The sequence below is a fragment of the Micropterus salmoides genome, unplaced genomic scaffold (genome assembly GCF_014851395.1).
Source record: "Micropterus salmoides isolate LMB-PRFRI ecotype aquatic unplaced genomic scaffold, ASM1485139v1 Ms_hic_scaffold_7, whole genome shotgun sequence".
Classification (NCBI taxonomy): domain Eukaryota; kingdom Metazoa; phylum Chordata; class Actinopteri; order Centrarchiformes; family Centrarchidae; genus Micropterus; species Micropterus salmoides.
The window spans coordinates 13,544,534-13,563,017 of record NW_024044459.1 but is presented as its reverse complement, the minus strand read 5'-3'; the positions used below and the strand labels follow the sequence as shown (position 1 = coordinate 13,563,017).

Genomic DNA, 18,484 nt, shown 5'->3' with positions numbered 1-18,484 from the left:
GCACTTACAGAGATGGAAAACACAAAAGTCTTGAACCAGATACAGTGGAGGAAATACAGAAAATGATAATTGTTAATTTTCTTTCATTGTGGTGATTCAGATGTTTCTAACTCTAAATGTAACTTCCAAATGTAAAAAAACACACAAAAACAGTTTTGTAAATTCAGGACATGTATTTTTATAGTTAGTTTTATAAAACTGAATAAGATCTTTTTATCTATCAAAAAAAATTAAGTTGTGTTATGTGAGCAATCAGCGGTCTTAAGTGTTGAGGCCTCCCTCTCTTATCTGTCACATGCATGTGTGTTCTTGGCTGTGTGTGTTTTCCCCCCAGCATCAAACTGAATGAGAATTTATTTTCTCAATTCAGTCAAAATGAAACCATAGCTCAAACCATAAACTCTCTAATCCAAGTAACAGGAACAGGACTGTAAGCTAGACCAGCTATCTGGCCCACAGCTGTGCAGGGTTAAGTGGTAGTTTTGAAGCACAGGCTGAGCAGCAAATGACAGCGAGCCTAAAAAGAAGGAGGGGGTTATGGACAATATGTAACCGGGAGCAGATATTTTCTGTCTTGACTTTACCATCAGAGAGAAACCTTGAGATGAAAGCCTCCACTTGATGGCCTGAATGATGAACAATGGTGATAACTCCCTTTATGGTTGTTGGACAGTTAAACAGCCGTACTCTACTGTCTAATAAATCAGAAAGCATCTTGCTAGTATGGCCTGTTTTAGTTTGCTTGGTCTCCGTCAGAGCGCTGTTTGTCATAATTTGCACACTTTCAAATTTAATGTTTCATCTTCCCGTAAAACAGTTTGAAATTAGACTTTGATGACCATGCTGGGACTCTTCATGTAATTAACTCTAAAGCACAACAAGATTTCCACAAAATTAACTAAATGCTTTGAGCACAGTGTAAATGATATAAATCTTTCTTGTGTACAGCTTGGTATTTTGAGATCCTTTTCTCCATCTTCCTTAGAAAAGAATTATAAAACTTTGAAGGATAACTTCTGATCACCCAAGCAAATCCTGTTATCCACCCCACCCAGCTCCCACTTGTTCACAAATCACCACAGAAAAAAACCATTAGCCTAATAAATCCATTCTCCACCAGCAACAATGGCATTTGGGCTAACCACCGCTCCTAAACACTCATATAAATTCAGAATCATGACTCCAATTTCTGTGCCGCTGGTGGAGGCTGGGATGAGTGCCCATTACAGCCGATAGTTGGGTGGATTGATGGAGGGGGGGTGGGCTGTTAAGGGCCTGGTGTTGACATCCCCTCTCACCTGACTTATCATTAATGGCAAAGGGGCCAAAGCCCTGATTAACATGGATGAGCTTTCGTCCGCAGAGAAAAAAAAGATACCCACTCGCATTCCCCTTTAAGCCACCCATTGAAGCCATTGCTTCCTCCTCCGTCTCTCTCACACACACACATACATTATCTTACAGCGCCAACATACATGGGTTTTGCAGTACACTTAACCACACAGTGAATGTGGGACCAATTATCCCCTCAGGGTCAAAGGTCGCCAGCTAATGTGACAACGTGTGTCCTGGGGAGAGACGGATTTGTATCTGAGCAGATCGTTTGGGGAACAGCGGCATCGATTTGACGCCTGCTGAATTTTCAGAGAATCCTCATGAGTTTTTTTCTTCACGGTGGAAAGCAATAAACATGTCTTCAGATTACAGATTGGTCCATGAAACAAAGCTCAGCAACTGAGGAGTAATATTACTCAACTCAGTTGAGTGTGGAGTTCCTGCATTTAATTGTGAGATGATTTACTTTTTATACTCTGCTGTTGTACGGGAGCTTCGGACCCTTTTCGTGTTTTGTGGCGTGTTATACGGACAACCACAAGAAAAACTAACCTTAATATAGACTGTTAAATGTAATTATACCACAGCCGCGGAAGATACTTGTTTCTGATAGATTGCCACATGTCTGTCTGAGCCCATATTCGACAGCTCAAGCATATTTCCAGTCAGCAGTTTAGTCCCAGTTCGAAATCAGTGCACAAGGTGTATCCAACTACAGGAAATCAAACCATACTACTCTGCTTCAATCTATGTTACCAGATCAGCCTGGTTCCAGACCTCTGAACCGTTGCCAACGTCTTAGATTTGTTCAGCAACTCGAATCGGTCTTGTGTTATGCCCACTGACTGTGATTGCTGTTTCAGCGAGTTGAAGAAACAGTTGACCAATCAGGGTTTAGCAAGAGAGGATTAACAACAGAGATGTCATCTTCTTAAATAGCTAGCCAGCTGCCTAGCTACAATCATCAAATGGCAGCAGAAAAATGGCATGAAGGATGGATGAGATTAACGCAGCTGTACTAATTCTTAAATTATTATAAAATAATCTTCTTTATCAGTGGATGGAAAGGTAAATTATGTTTCGCGACCCACTATCATGGCACTACTGCACGGTATATGTTTTTTTGTACTACATACCATGTCAAAAGAGGTAATAAATCTAAAAGTCAATCAACTATAACACAGCCTTCTTTTTTTCCTAGTCAAAGTACATGTAATCATCCCAATAAATCGCTTTGATATAGAAAACAATGGCCTTGATTCACCTTGTGGTGTTACTCTATCAATTAATGGCAAATGCAATTGCGTAATTATAGTGTTTGACTTCTAGATGAAAAAAGACAGCTTTTATGTAGTTTGGCTCATATCATATTTGAAAATATAGATTAAGTGCTGTGTTTTCAAACAATGCTGATGTAAAACAAACCTTAAACAGCATCGAACAAGAACCCAATCAATTTCAGAGTAATAGCAGGTTCCAGTCTAGTCCTGAAGTTAACCTATGTGTTTACATCTTGATCACAGTCCCTTTAAGTATGTACCACCTCATAGCTCTTTAGTGAATTTTCTCTTAGTAACGCTTTATCTCAGTCAACGTCACCACAACCTCATCACAGTTTCCTTTGCTCCAGAGAAAAAAATTATTAAAATTATTTTCTGTCTTGGTAGATGTTACAGATGACTATAACACATTGACAGGCTCTCAATAGAGAGGCAAAATGAGAGGGGTGAAGAGAGAAAGAAAAGGAAACAGAGTGAGAAAGGGGGAAGGAAAAGGGGGAGAGTTATATATGATGTGTACACCAACTCAGTGAAAGCAAACAGCTAAATTAGTCATGGAATGGATGCAAATTTGCTTCCCCTGAGTGTTGCATGGTAGAATTACCCTGAGAGAAGCAGAGGGTGAATCATGCCAACCCCCGGCGTCATGTGATTTATTAGCAAACATCAAATTCAATAAGAAAGTGCTTAACATTCAAAAAGCTGTGAAAGTCTCATATGGTGGCATTAACTATATGATATTACCATTTCTACAGGCGGGCGTAAGGCAAGACAAGAGACCGTGGAAAAACAAATACGCCCACTTTCCACAACGATCTTGGTGTGACGTGCCAAGTGGGACTGTGACAGACTGAAAACTCACTTGGCCTTTTCCACGCACGCATGTTACTACTCATTAACATAGACAACGAGGTTCATTAATTGACACTCCAGCCCAAAGTGCCTCTTCGCTTTGAAAAGGGCACGGGGTGGGGGGGGGGGGGGGGGGGTTGTGCAATAAAGACAGAGAGGGAGAGACATAGAAAGCCTGCAACATAAGCAAAATGTAATTGATGTTACACTTCTGCCTAAAAAGTGCTGCTAGGTTTTATATCTGTCATAGGCCTCAAAAAAAGTGTGGTGATCAATGCGTTTCAGAAGCTATTTTGTAACAAAGTCTTGTATTTATGTTCAACTGGCATTGTCAGTTTCTACCAACAAGTTTCCAGATATAAAAAGGCATTTTATTGCTACATTCTATTCTCTGCAGATTCAGGAGCCCCTACAGGAACTCCGATATTTAGCCTTTGTTTTGACATTTACACCCAACAGACGTAGGGTGTAAATTTAGTTCTTCTGTTACAGTTCATGGATCCAAAAATGTCCCTGCTCCAGAGGTGCTAGTTTCCAATGGCCCAGGAGCTATAGGGGTATTGCAGCCTTTACAGGCCTCATGGTTTTTACTCCTTGTTCAACCCGTAGTCTTGCACTTTGTGTAGTAAACTTCCCCACTTGAGGCAAAAACAGAGAGTGGGAAAATATTAAGGAGAGTGAGCTGGGATTTGAGCACTTTTGTGTTGAACTGAGCTTTTCTGGTAAGTTTCTGGTGATGATTGCTTTTATTCTGAAGGGTTCAGGCCTGGTTTTATTGTTTTCATTTCTGGTTGGACAAAAATATCTATTAGGCAGCACTCATCATACCTCATACACCCACAAAGTGACTATTTGGGCAGCACAATTGCGTCTATATGGAAATGTACTTATTATATCCATTATATATTTTTATGGTGAACTGTTCAACATGAGAGCAACAACAATCCATTAACTGATACCTTGGTTCCTGTACTGTAAATAACAAAAAGGGAAATCAAGTCAGATTGTTGGTTTTTGCATCTTGTTAAAAAAACAACTAATTTTCTAATTTTTCCAGCCACAAGTAAAGATCGAGTTATAGTTTGATATATAATAAGCTGTAATTTTCCTGCTCAAATAAAAAAAAGTTTAAAAGTACCCTGACCCAGATTGTTGCTACTTTAGAGACAGGACTTTTTTTGCATTTCTAATGTTTTTAATCAACCTTTCTACCTCTGCAATACTACTTTCCAGCATCCATTCAAACATCTTACTCAAGCAGTAGTACATTTCAAAGAACGTCTTTTTTCACTGCATGCAAAAATTATCTAAATTATCTTAAAAAAAAAAAAAATGGTGTTGAATTTTAGTTCATCATCAGTCTAACTTGTCTAATTTTTACCACTTTTTAGAAGGTTGTGGAAACACAAACAGGAATGTACAAAAGGACCTTAGATTAGAGAATGATTAGCGAATCTCTTGACTGTGTCAAAAAAGGGCACTGTTGGTTTGACTGATTTACTGATTGTGCGAGTATGTGAGCCTGTACAGTATGTATGTGATTCAGCATTTGCAGGTGCTCCATAGGGTGGGTAGAAATGATGATGATTGACTGAAAAAATTGGTTCTCACATTTCAAAATCAAATTACTAAATGTGGGGAAAGGATAGCGTCATTAAGCAATTCTCACCTTCCTGACAAGACGTTAAATGCATTAACAGAAATAAATGTTCTGTCTCTCTAACTCAGAAACATCATGTGAGCCACACCTTAGTATATTTCTTTGGATTTCAAAATTCATTTTATACTGGACGCAATCTATCATGTCAAAGTTAACAATGATTTGATGACAGACGCTTCAGTCATCCCACCAGAACAAACAGTAGTATTGGCTCTGTATTGATCCCATACAGCAGTGCTCTCCCTTTGTGTGGCAAACACAAATGGGTTGCCAAGATGGATGTGTTTACAGAAAATACATGTTTTGGGACTGATGACTGGAAGATTGTGATTTCTTGTTGAGCTTGGAGACTTACTTAGGTAGGTTAGTTAGTTTGAAAGCAATGTTACTTATTCAAGTAGTCACATAAGTCCAAAAGCACATTTTGTATTCTTTGGATGAAATTCAAATTAAATGTCCTTGTCTGTTGTGTAATGGTTATGTAAGATTCTGTTATTTGCCTGGTTGTTGGTAATTAACTTGTTCATGAAAAAAGAAAATAATTGGGAAATAAAAATAAATGTCAACATCTTCCTCACGTTTTAGAAATAGAAGCAATATGAAGCAAATTCTAGTTAAGTTCATAAAGGGCTTCAAACATACTTGGTGAAACTCTCCTCTGGCATGAAACTCTGAAGTGTGACTTAAACCTTTTTGGCTCTATGGTTTTCATTTTGGTTTCCTTTTCTAATTCATTAGCAGTCTGCATTGTTCAAGTGCATTAGTATAGTATATAGAGTATTTGCTGCCTTAGGTTTTTAGATAGACTGTTACTTTAATAACAAACAAAAAGAGAATTGTTATTTAAACACTCTAGAAAAGTAATTCAGTAGTTTAATGATTTAAATGAAATGTATTCTTCTATCTTATATGCATATTTTTTGTGAGTGTACACTGAATGACTCAGACTCATTTCAAACTAATTACTTCCCTAAATTCCCCTAAACTTGGCAACATCCCTGGACTCAGCATGCTTTTTTCATACTGGGGGAAAAAACATTAATTATAGGATGGGGAATGTGTTTTGCTACTTTGTAGTCATCACAAATTGATATAGAAGGCCCAGATGTAAACAGGGTTGACTGTAAAAATACTACTTCTTCCTGAACTGCATACTTGCTTCAGGCTGTGTGTCTCAATGTTTTTTAGAGATGGAACAAGTACTTTTCTGACAAATTGTTGGTTTAGAGGATTTGTACATACATACAATGATACTGCAAAACATTTTACTGTGTCACAATCAGCTTTGTAAAAATCTGAGGTGTTAGATGCTAATGTAGGGTTGAAGCAAGAAAAAATAAGATGTGAGACTTCTTTGAAGGCTTCAGCTGTAAAAGACAGGAAATCGTGTCACTTACAAATGACTTTACATGCTACTAATTGGCAAGATTATGCTACTTGTTATTAAAAGCATACCAGAAGTTTTATTTTTAAATTACATCTATTTGACCAAGAGCCTGAATCATTACTATAGGAACAACAATAATTTGCTATGTAGCTACAGTATCTCCAAAGATCTGCTGCAAATGTGAATGTACTTTTATTAAATTAGACATCACGGTAAGAAAATATGTCAATTTCAGTGGTTTCATAGATCAGTATTGTGTCATAATAATATACAATTAATGCTGAAGTTGCTAGTTATCTGACACAGATAAGGAGTGTTTTCTTTGGTAAACGATGCTGACACTATTTGTCAGCATAGTACATAAAACGTCGTACTGGTTTTCAGTGGGAGGTGGGGAATAACCTTTGGGTGAAATCAAATTGAATATTATTTTGTGCTATATTTTTAGTAATGCTTTTCTTGAAAGTACAACTGAGGTCAGTCAAAAATGAACATATGTGCCCAGTTCAAAATGGCTAAAAGTGAGGAGAGTTAAGCATCTACTGTAGCGAGCCAAACAAACCCAAATATCTTTGTCAGTAGACAGAGGACTAAACCAGGGCTGAAACGCAGCTGAATATATTTGGACTTGCATTTGACAGGTAGTGAAGAGGAAGACTCCAATTGCTCCACACAGGTGAAAGTTTGCTTTCTTATGCATTGCAACTTGCAAAATTGGAAGCTGCATCATGTCAGGGTGAGATTATCTTAGATTCATAGATATTACTGAAGTCATTGGTAAGGAGGTAATTTGCTCATGATTTCTATGCATGGTTCATTGCAAACTGAAAGGAAAACACATTATCACACAGACAAACACATTAAACCAAGAAGCACAAAGCTATAAAGCAAAAGATGAGGGTCCACAGAGGCAGACTTGCTGAGTTTTTACAATAAAAGTGACTGGAAACAATTTTCAGACCGTGATTGCAGTACCCCTCCTGCACTGTATCTGAAAAACACATCTTGTGCAGCTGAAGACGGATAAACATTGAAATAGAGGCTTTTACGCATTAAAAAGACCATTAAGATGCCCTAAAAGCACTTAATGCCAACTTTTCAGACAATTCACAATGTAGCTAACCTTAATAAATAAGTTCTTTAGACTGTATTAGGCCAAAAAATATGAACACCTTATCTAAATCCAACTTGCTTTGATTATCAATTGCCAGTTTTTCAATTTTAGATTATAAATTTCTCCAGTTTTCACATTGTAGTGACTATTAACATACCAAGAAGAGAAAAGCAAAGCAGAATGCAATTAACTTACATTGATATGTCCTTGTAAAAAGGTGTGGTGCAGCAATTAAGAAATCTTTTATCTCTGAAGTTAATGGAAATACTTGAAAGTTTCCAAAGCAAAAGGACAATGGCCAATTAGTACATTTCATAAAATGAAACGTCACATCTATCAGCATCAAAACCAAACTTCAGATTTCCTTCCACCTGGTATGCCGAGCATTCTTGCACATTCAGCTTTATAGTCCCTGTGCTGTATTATGCAGTGATAATGAGATTTTAGCCCATATCTCATTAAGTTTAAGAAAAATGTCTCTAGGGGTCATAGGGTAATCCCTGGTCATTGTGTCCTGGCCACAGTGCCAAGCAATTAAGCAAGAGAAAATGAGGACCTGAGGAGTACTGTGAGCTTATTAAAATCTTGAGGTTGGTAATGGGGGGAAATACGGGTAGTACAGAAGGAATAGGGTATAAGCAGCCATTAAAGTATGAAATAGCCTTTTTGTGTAATATTTTAGACATATTTTTCAGGGTTGGTTTGTTCCGGTAAAATGTTTGTAAGTTGTTTTTCATTTTGAGCCATTAACTGAAAAAACAACGCGAGGAATAGAAACCTTACTACAATACTTAACAAACTCTAGTATGGTGTGAACTTTCAGGCTTCTAACTTCAGGTATTTGCATCAAGAAAAAAAACAGACGCAAACTTTGCAATGAAGTCAGTTCTCTTAGGCATGCAGATTCGAAACAAACAAGTACGGGTGCCTCATGCCAGAACTGAACCACCAATTTGATGCTTGCCAGCACCATCCATCCTCCAACCAATTATGATGTATTATGAGAGGTACTTGGCTATCAGAGAAGCCAGCAGATCTGCCCTGTCTCAATGACTTGCAACATTTCCAGGCACACACAGGCCATTGATTAGAGGGGCTCAAATCACAGCCTGCTTTCTATCAGCGCTCAGGGACCGGTAATCAATTCTCTAATGCCGTTTGAGCCTATTCACTTCAGCTATGATCCACTCCTCACTGTGCAGATACAGATTCAACCACCCACGTGAGCGTACATGTGTGGATGCAGCCCTGTCCGCAACCAAGCACACAAAAAAACAACCCAGATGGCCATCGTAAAAGCAGAGGACAACTCCTAAATATTAACTTACCAAGTGTAGCACTGATAGGGCACTGTCATGTAATGGCATTATCAAAATGAGTGCAGCTCTCCTGAGGCGGACTCTGGTTCCTGATTACCTAGCAGTGGTGGACCCTGTTCGTGGCCAAATCTGATCAGCATAGCACCAGACACAGGCATGACCAGTCAGGAACTTAGCCTCAAGGCCCCTTATCTCTACCAATAGGCCATTGGTTCTTTATGGGCAATGATGTCGTCCTAGGAATTAATCTGATTGAGCTCTGGTGGAAGATTACGCTCAAGTAAAATTGCTGAAATGAAAGGTGGGGTCTTAACTTCCTTTCTATTCTACTTGCATCAGATGGAATTACGTTATAAAACCTTGTACAGATCAGGGAGAGGGAGGACTGAATCTCTGAATGTTCGCTTCAGGCAGGCTATCTGCTGAAATGAACTGGTCAGTAATAATTTGGAATATTGTCTCTAAGAAACTTTAAAAACAAGTAAATTTTAAGCCAAACAAATTTGTGCAATGAGAGCCATGCAGCCGCAATCCTAAATTCCAACATTATTTGGCGTTATTTCATCATTCCTTCCACATCATCTTCCTTCCAAGCATACATAATAAATAACTAAATAACTTAAAGGCAAAATTAGGCTTTCTAAAGACTTTCCAGCAAGCTCCATGGTCTATAGATGAATTACTCGAAGGCTTGTTTAACATAATCTTCACTAATGACACCTACTGGTAAAAATATTATCACATATCATTTGTGCTGACGCAATTGTTCAAACATTACTGATATAGTAGCACAATACGCTATTGTTGTAACTAATAAAGCATTGTATAATAGAAACATAATAATAGTGGTGGATGGTAATTGAATCCACAAAAAAGTGATATACTTGTACTTTACTTGACATTTTTATACTGTTCATGTAAAGGATCTGAATACTTCCTCCACTGATTATATCACTATAATTATTATTATCTCTAAGGGTAGGTTTGCTATTATGATCAGTTCATCTTAAAATATATAAATATATAATATTATTAGAAATGCTTGAAAATGGGCAAATAATGCACATTTACATAAAAAATGCTTGCAGGGTAACATTTATTTATGTGATGCATGCGACTGATCTGTAACACAAAAATAAATAAATTAAAAAGCATGCTTTTTAATTTATTTATTTTTGTGTTATAGATCATGCTTTTTAATTAACCAACGTAACTTAAGAGTGTGTAAAGATAAAAACCTATTTAGTGTAATTTAATTTAGTGTCAACTGATATATAATTTAAAATATAGGCCTTTACAAGGGTAAACAAATCTTTGGCAGCATCAGAATACATTATTAACTTAAAATTAGTTTTTGTCTAGTTTTGCTTCCTGCATTAAAATACCTGTAAATCAATTTGGGAGTGATAGCTTCAGATGCTGCTTAGAATTCAGACATTTATGTTTACACATGTATCATAATTTGGGCTATTAAGTAAACACAAAACTGTTGGCCACGACTGTTTGGCGTTAAGAATCCAGAAGAGTAAAACCCTTACTTTGGTGTCTGTGTGTCATCCAAGCGGTTCCCCAGCTGGAACTCGTGGGATTTGCTGCGGTGCAGTGCGGTGAAGCCCGGCAGCAGATGGATGAGCTTGCGGCTCGGCGGAGGTGGCGTTCCCGGGGCCTTCACTTTGTTCCTTCGCCGCATGGGGGGAGTGCCAGGCGGGGTCATGGTGTTGACCACCAAGGGAGTCCGAGGAGGTGTGTGGCCAAAATGCCTCTGGCGCGGTGATGGGGGCAGGGAGCGATGACCAGAGTCCAAGGGATTGAAGAGCCCTGTGGCAGGGCTGTCAACGGTCAGCCGATCGGCATATAAAGGGGGGGCCAGGGCCTGGGGGCTGTGGCACATGTGCTGGTTGTACTTGGACTGGACTTTGGGGCTTTGGGAGAGCTGGAACCGGATCCACTGACTGGCCTCTGGCTGGCACACAGGAGTGTTTTCTTTGCCCGATTCAGAGGTGGGCCACTGAATGGACCAGTCTTGCTTCGCCTGGCTCCCTGTTGGAAGAGGACAGAGATAGAGATTGATTTAATGCCAACATAACACCTGGTTTTGAAATACTTCCTAAAATGCATGTTCGAGAGTTCACACTAATTACAAAATAATATATTTTCTGGCTTATCTGTAGTGGAATCTAGCCATGCAAACAGTTTTTTAGTTTATTAGGTTTTGAGATATCTGTCTGTAAGCGTTCTGTAAGCTTTCCGCCTAACACATTCTGTCTGTCAAAATTGTATTTTAAAATACTACTGTTAGTTTTTAAAGCACTGAATGGTTTTGGGCCAAAACACATTTCTGATATTCTGCTACATTATAAACCATCCAGACCCCCCAGGTCGCCAGGTCTGCTTACTGTCCCCAGATTCAAAACTAAACATGGAGAAGCAGCGTTTGGTTTTTATACACCGTATATATCTGGAACAAACTCCCAGAAAGGTCTGCTGAAACTCTCAGTTCTTTTAAATCAAGGCTGAAAACTGTGCTACAAATAAACTTGCTTTGCCTTCCCTCAAAATCTATACAATGGAGGTAAATGGAACTTTTAATGTTGATCACAACTTCTTAAAAATGTAATTTGAAAAATTAAAGGCAACATTTCCAGAAACAATGTCCTGCTTACTCTGGATAATCCATAGATCTCAGAATTTTCATTGGAATTACTTTCTACTATTCTATCTACTTTCTCCCCATTAAAACTGTTGAACCCATGTTCTTTTGTGTAAGAAAAAAAGAATCTAATTCAATTTTTCATCAATACCAGAGCAAATAAAACTATCCGAATGTCTAGATACCACTTGGGTTATGTTTTTTCATAATTTGGGTAAACATTATCATGTAATATGGTGTTTCATGTTTGACCAAAATGGGGTTTATTATACACTTAATACTAAAACATCCATCCTGGCAACAGGCACACATTTACAACCAGCAAATGTGCTCAATTTGGGTAATGAAGAATTAACTTTGCTGTCATCTGATGTGAACTTATTAGTAGAGCAGTGGTGTTCAAATATGCTGATGTGGAGCAGATTAGCATGAATGGATGGAGCAAGAGAGTGAGAAAAATGGAAGAGTGCGCCAAAACAGAACAGGGCAAAGCTGCATGAGTCATAACATAAGCCGACTTCTACCGAAAGTAAACTTTCTGTCGAATGAGAAACAAAGAGCAACAGAGGCAAAATAGTTGAAGTGAGCAGCCAAAATGAGTCTTTTTGAGCTCAGATGACAATACATTACCTCCGTTACTGTGCAATTTATCCTCCTCAAGTTGTTCTTCAGAAAGAAACAAAAAAAGAATGTGTTTATTGATCTGGCAGAAACACAGCTGAAATAGTCTGCAATATTCCGCTTGTCTTTATGTCTGCAGTTATGCATAGCCAAGAGGCTGTTCAGCAAAACAAAACATCATGTTGGTAGAATTGATCCTGGGTTCATCTCAACAGACACAGTATCTCATGCATGACTAAGTGTGGGCAAAATTGACCTCGCAGCCTTCAAAAACTGCTATTGACCACTAAGCTGCTTTTAATGCAAATTTCTATCAATACACCTACACTTTTTTTGTGTGTGTGTCATTATTTTTCTTCCCTGTGACATTATCTCTAAGGAACTATAAGCATCAAAAACACAAACTTCAAACACAATATCAGCATCAGCAACTTCAAATGAGCCACGAAAAATATCTCCCATAAAAGGTCCCGGTGGAATTGCAAAATTGATGGGAAAGAAAGCCTGCAGCCTTTCCTATTCTGTAATGTTATGAAGAAGAGGCCGCAAGGAACAACGAGTTGTGGGAAGAGACAGCTGCAAACACACAAGGGACATAATATATAGGAATTTTCAAGGCTTTTTAAAATATATTTTAGTCATCTTGACGGTGGGTACCCCCCCCACCCCCCCCCCAAAAAAACCACCCAAGTTGTCCAAAGGTTATATTTAGCGTTACTCAAACATAGCAAAACATTTTGTTTTAAAAGAAATACTGGTGCAGTTAATGACTGGTTGGAACACTATACACATACATCTTCATTCAGTTTTCTCCTTGAAGACTTTGGGAGGCCTTCTGATGTAAAAATCCCATTCATTCCAGTTAGCACCTGCCCATTAAACTCTCCTGGCTGACTCATGAGTTCAAAGCATGAGCAGATGCATCAAAAAATATCATTTTTTTCTATAGTAAAAGGACTAATGGTGCTTTCAGACCAAAAGCAAAGCGAGCGTTTGGGGAGGTGAGTTTACATACAAAGTCAATGCAAAGACGCTGCTGCATGCTGAGAGATGCTAAACTTGGGCTAGAGGAGCAGGGAGCAGGGCTCCAGCTTTTGGACAAATAAACACCCATGGTCGGACTAGATTATGCTCTGACAACTACGCTGTTTGCTCGAGGGAGGAGCTTGGAGTAAGCTGCTTTTATTAAATTAGCTTTTTACTTTAGTTTTTGGGATTATAACGTTGATTAATCTTCACTGGAGTTTCTCAGCAGCTAGTTTCCGTGCACATCTGGTTCCAATGTTGTTAGCGTCGTTTGGCACTACTTCATATTTATATAAAAACCGGACCAAACTCAATTCAGAAAACAAACATTTTAGAAGTTGTTGTCCTGACAAAGCATGAATTCATATGTGTAACAAATCTGCATCATATTGTAGTTGTAGTTAAAGCATCAGTTTGATCCCTTTATTGCTATTTAATCACAGCAAAATGTTTACTTTGGGTACAGCTGTAGTAATGGCAACTCCAGCGATGTTCAGCGATAAAACCCCCGCCAGCAAAGCATTGCGTGGATTAAATTCGCGTTTGGTCTGAATGCCGCATAAGGCAACAGTATACATACAACTTAAAGATACAATATGGATGAATTGGCCTGTTGAATTCATCCTCTAAACAAACAGGGGACAGCATATCACCAGAGTTATCGCTAACTGCTGCTAACTGTAGCTGTCAATAGCTAGTTAGCTCAGTTAGCGGTCCTACTGGAATGTTTATGGATTAATATCTTTAAAATCTCTGGAGCCAAGCGAACGGGCAAGCTCAGTACTGAGGTGATTTACAGCAGCTCCGACCTGGACCCTGACTCAGGGGACCGACAAAGACACGGCGGGTTCAGGAGAGGCGTGAAGAGGGAAACAAAAGCAAACACTTGCCAAACGCTTTGGAAAAATGATACAAACATAACATTATGGTAAACTAAATTATGTTATTGCTAATTATTGCCACATCAAATACTCACTGAGGTGAAGTCCTGGTTTGACCCCCAAAAAAGACACATAAGCAAATATTAGTGAAGCTTAGTAAACCATGTATCCAACTTCGAGAAATTTGTTTTTGTTTTTGTTTTATTCACTGTGTAGTTGTGTTACATTAAAGGATAATTCAGGTTTATTACAACTCTGATCTTATTTGTGTGGATGTGTTTTGATAAAACTGGTCCACGATAATAAGACCTGGCATCTGGGAACTGGAGTGACATTGCTATAACAAGAAAATAAAGGAACTAAACTAGAAACTTAAAAGTCCCTTAAGCGCATTCCTATTTGTACGAAGATTAGGCAAATTAGACCCATGAGCAAACTTGATTTTCACACACAAAGAAACAAACAGTCTCAACATCATGTTCTTTGTATGTCCTGTGATGTTTGAATGGATGAAAAGGAGACTGAAAACTCCGCAACCTCTCCCTCTAGCAATGATCAGTTGATGGTGTGAAGTGTTTGCTATTTATTTCCACTTTATATCGTAACTTTTTATTTCTCTTGTTTACTAGCTTTGTCCATTTATTGCTGCTGCCTCTTATTCACTTTCTGAAAACGTCTCTCTCACGTTCATTCCACGTTCATTCCATCCATCTAGCTCTTTTTTTTATATTTGGGAAGCCAACAACATAACTTTGTTCCTAATGTCAAGAAACATCACAAGAAATGTCATATTGATACAAGAGACACCCAGTCCTTTCTTATTTTCTGAATGAAGCCGTATGCAAGTTGTAAAAGATGACCAATCACTGTTGAGCACTGCAAACTCCACCCCAATAGTAGGGATGCACCGAAATGAAAATTCTTTGGCATGAAGACTTCATGGCCTCTCTTCAGGTCAGACTCTAATACTGCAACACTTGTCTTTGTAAAGAGAGAAAATGACAAGATAAAGTTGCCAACCTGCCTGTCAGCTTGCAATGGTCTGTTTCGGTGGATTTACCATAAAGGCTTGAATACACCTGCACTCCAAATGTAGGTGCGGCTAGCTTATTTGACTTCTCAGAAACAAGTGACAGAAACACTTAAAGCGGATCAGACCATTTGTTGCCTTTTCTAAGAAGTCGGCCACAGATGGAGTGGATGTGCAAGGAGACAATTCAGCCAAATTTTTGCGTCTTTCTCGGTTACTTTAAAATGCTTCCACACTGCTGACATGTCAACGTAATTGTTCAGTAAAATTTGTTCGATCATTTGACTTATTAGGCCTTTTTTTTGCTATTTTCAGCTGATTCATTTCAGTGGCCAAACATTTGTCTAATCAGTGAATTTGGTTGTCATGGAAACTTGCTGGTTTTCAGCACTGCATGGCACATGGTAATTTATCCACTGCACAGAATATGTTTCTGTGAAAAGTCAACATGTGAAATGGAAAACTTGAAAGCTCATTTTTGAAGACATGCAGTCGTATTAACAGCATTAGCTGCCTTTTTTCTATCGACTGATGTTCCATAAATACAGATCACATGAAAGGATTGATTAGTCTCACAAATATACACCCTGTTGACAGCTGTGATTCACACCCATGGAAATTAGTTAGTAGGGTCTCTCGAGTCAAGCTGTCTCTGCAGCTCACATGCTCACACTCACACTTGTGCCTGGACCCACATTAAGAGGCCCACATCTGAACCCTAAAAACCCCTTCAGACAGACATCAAGATGCAGAAAGGACGAGTGGGCCCAAAAGAGTGCTCATCCACAAATGTAGGGAGAGATGAGGGGGATGCTCAATCAAGCCTCCTTTATTAGCAGGAATAAAACCACAACGGGCGACTGAGAAAAGTAAAAGTTCAGCTTGACCCCACATGAACAACTAAAACTAATCAACGGCCACTGATGAGTTCACACCACTGACGCTGAGCTTACAGATGGGAGGCAACAGAGAGCTGATTGCTTTTGGTCAGATCTAGCTGTGTTGTATACCTGACACATGATGTGCCAATTTGTACAGTCCATTTGAAATTAGCACTCTAAAATCTAACGAGACATGTCGACCAATCACCTTTGATTTAAATTGTGAGCATCCCTGTGGTAATTATATTCTTGCGTGAGGTAACCTCACTTTAAAAATGCTTTTGACAGTGCTTATCAAGCTGACACCCAAGTGATATTTCTCTGCAAGAGAAGCAATGAACTTGAATCACATTCATGCAACTGTTGCTTCAAGTAATGAGTCAATTCATCAAGCTCACAGTATCTTAGCAACTGCTTCAGCAAAATACTAACAGGACTTGACTTGTGAATTTCTTGTTTCACATGATCTCACCTAAGCAAAAGCCTCAGGCAAACCAAAAAAAAAGTGTGCTGCTAAATGAGATGAAGAACACAGACTGAGCATAACCATAACCCCTTTGAGAACTGTGTTTTAAGTTAATTTGAGTGGCTTATGCTTGTTAGAGAGTAAGTTTTAGAAGTTACTTTTCATGGAGAGCTTTGATAGAGGAAAAAAGTATGTTGCAACTTATCACAACTTCTAGGGGCTAAATTCAACAGAGCAGTAACTCGCTGATATCAAGGCTTGACTATGCTCAATCAATTTCTGTGAAAAGCATTCCTACTGTGCTCCTGAATTCCCATTACATTACTGCTTTTTCTTTTACTGTATTGCTCCCCTTCTTTGAGGTGCATTAAGTAATATTTAAACTGTATCATAGTACACAACGATCATAATACATTTGCAAGCACTGTTCATGACCAACTGCAATAAAATGATGATGGTGCTATGAGCAAGCAATCAATGCCACATTCTTCAGCCAAATCATTAAATGGTGTAATTGTGCGTCTTGAAAAATTACCTCTGCACTAGACATTTCTGCTGGATGTCTGCTCTAATTAGCTGGATTACAGTCTCTAATATGAATGTGTGATTTGAAGAGAAGGATTGGTGAACCTAAAAGGAGCTGGATGTCAGTCAACGAAAAGACTCACACAGGAAAAATAACTGGATCTGGTGTCCAGTAAGATTTGCATTTGTGTCTTCAGTTGTACAAAGAACTTAACATTGACATTTCGGAGAATATACGTCTGTGGTCTCTTGCCAGAGCATTATACTCGAAGACTGAAACCACGCCCATGTTTGGGCTAGAGGCGGAAATCACTGATCACTTTGCTGATTCAAATCACCTCGTTGAGTTCAGTTCAAAGCTAAGCTGTCGCATCACCGTTTACATGCACTCACTACCTTCTTCAACTGACACTATCTTCGCACTTGACAAGTGAAGTGTGTTCGTGTAGGATCCCATCATTCATAGTAAGAAGCTAAATGAGGACATTTGTTTTCAGCTTTTCAGGTTTTAATGCACAGATTTAAAGATGTAATCAACCTTTTCATCTATTTCTTTTTCAAAAAGTGAATAAATGTATCTCCCAAAATGTTCCTTCCTTAAACAAACCCTCATAGACAGATCCTATTAGCATGTTTATGCAATTGCTGGTAGCATCTATGCATACCTTCAGATGTAATTTTGGAGCTACATCATCATCAATCTTCCATTCTCTCCTCTCCCCTGAATAACACTGCATCTCCACATCAACTGCCAATCCAAACAATGCACCAAGCACTTACGACTGCTTCTCCTCAGTGATTAATGCAAATAGCATACCCCAACACCATAAATGGGGAAATCTTAACATGCAGTGAGGCTTTGAGAAAGGTAGATAACAGCCTCATAATTAGACTAATTACCTCTAGATGTGATGCTTCTTTGGGCTAAATGGCAGTGAAATGCCACTGGGACAGAGGCTGGTCTATTTTACTGCCCCTGTAAACAGGATATGTTGAAAAGGGCAATGGCTGCATTCAATAGATGCAGTGTCCCTTTTTAATCTGGACTCTTTAAAGTTGAGGGTTTGTGGATGTTCTTGCAGTGTAATCAGTGGGACTCAAAGTTACAGTCTGCTAATTAGTTAACAGCCAAAAGGACCACCCAGGGGTGTTCAGGAAGATGGGTGTAGGGGGTTTGGTCAATGCTTCTTCTGGTATTTTCCTTCTCTGTTGCATCTGCTTTTTTCTTCTCGACATGACTATGTTTCTTCTGCACCTCCTGTAGTCACTGACTTTCTCACCCTGATTTCCTCACAGGTTCTTACACGTCCTTCTTTCTCCACATGCCTCCTTCACTTTCCTTTCCTCCAATCTCATCTCCCACATATTCTGTGCCTCCCTCTCCTCCGCCTTTCTTCATCTTTCTTGCTGATGGCATTTGAAGCCAATTAGGTGTTTGCAAGCATGTGAAGCTGTCT

General features: G+C 38.9%; 1 protein-coding gene across 2 annotated transcripts in view; it reads right to left on the bottom strand.

Annotated features, from left to right (window-relative positions):
* Positions 1-18,484, bottom strand: part of ksr2 (kinase suppressor of ras 2) — a 119,927-nt gene that overhangs the window by 63,561 nt on the left and 37,882 nt on the right. The window contains exons 4-5 of one of the 2 annotated variants that reach the window (XM_038704594.1): positions 12,228-12,263; positions 10,486-10,987 (exon numbers count right to left, since the gene is read on the bottom strand). In XM_038704594.1, the coding sequence (XP_038560522.1) occupies positions 10,486-10,987; positions 12,228-12,263 (538 nt within the window). The remainder of the gene's footprint in view (positions 1-10,485; positions 10,988-12,227; positions 12,264-18,484) is intronic. The other variant, XM_038704595.1, reaches the window with a different exon arrangement.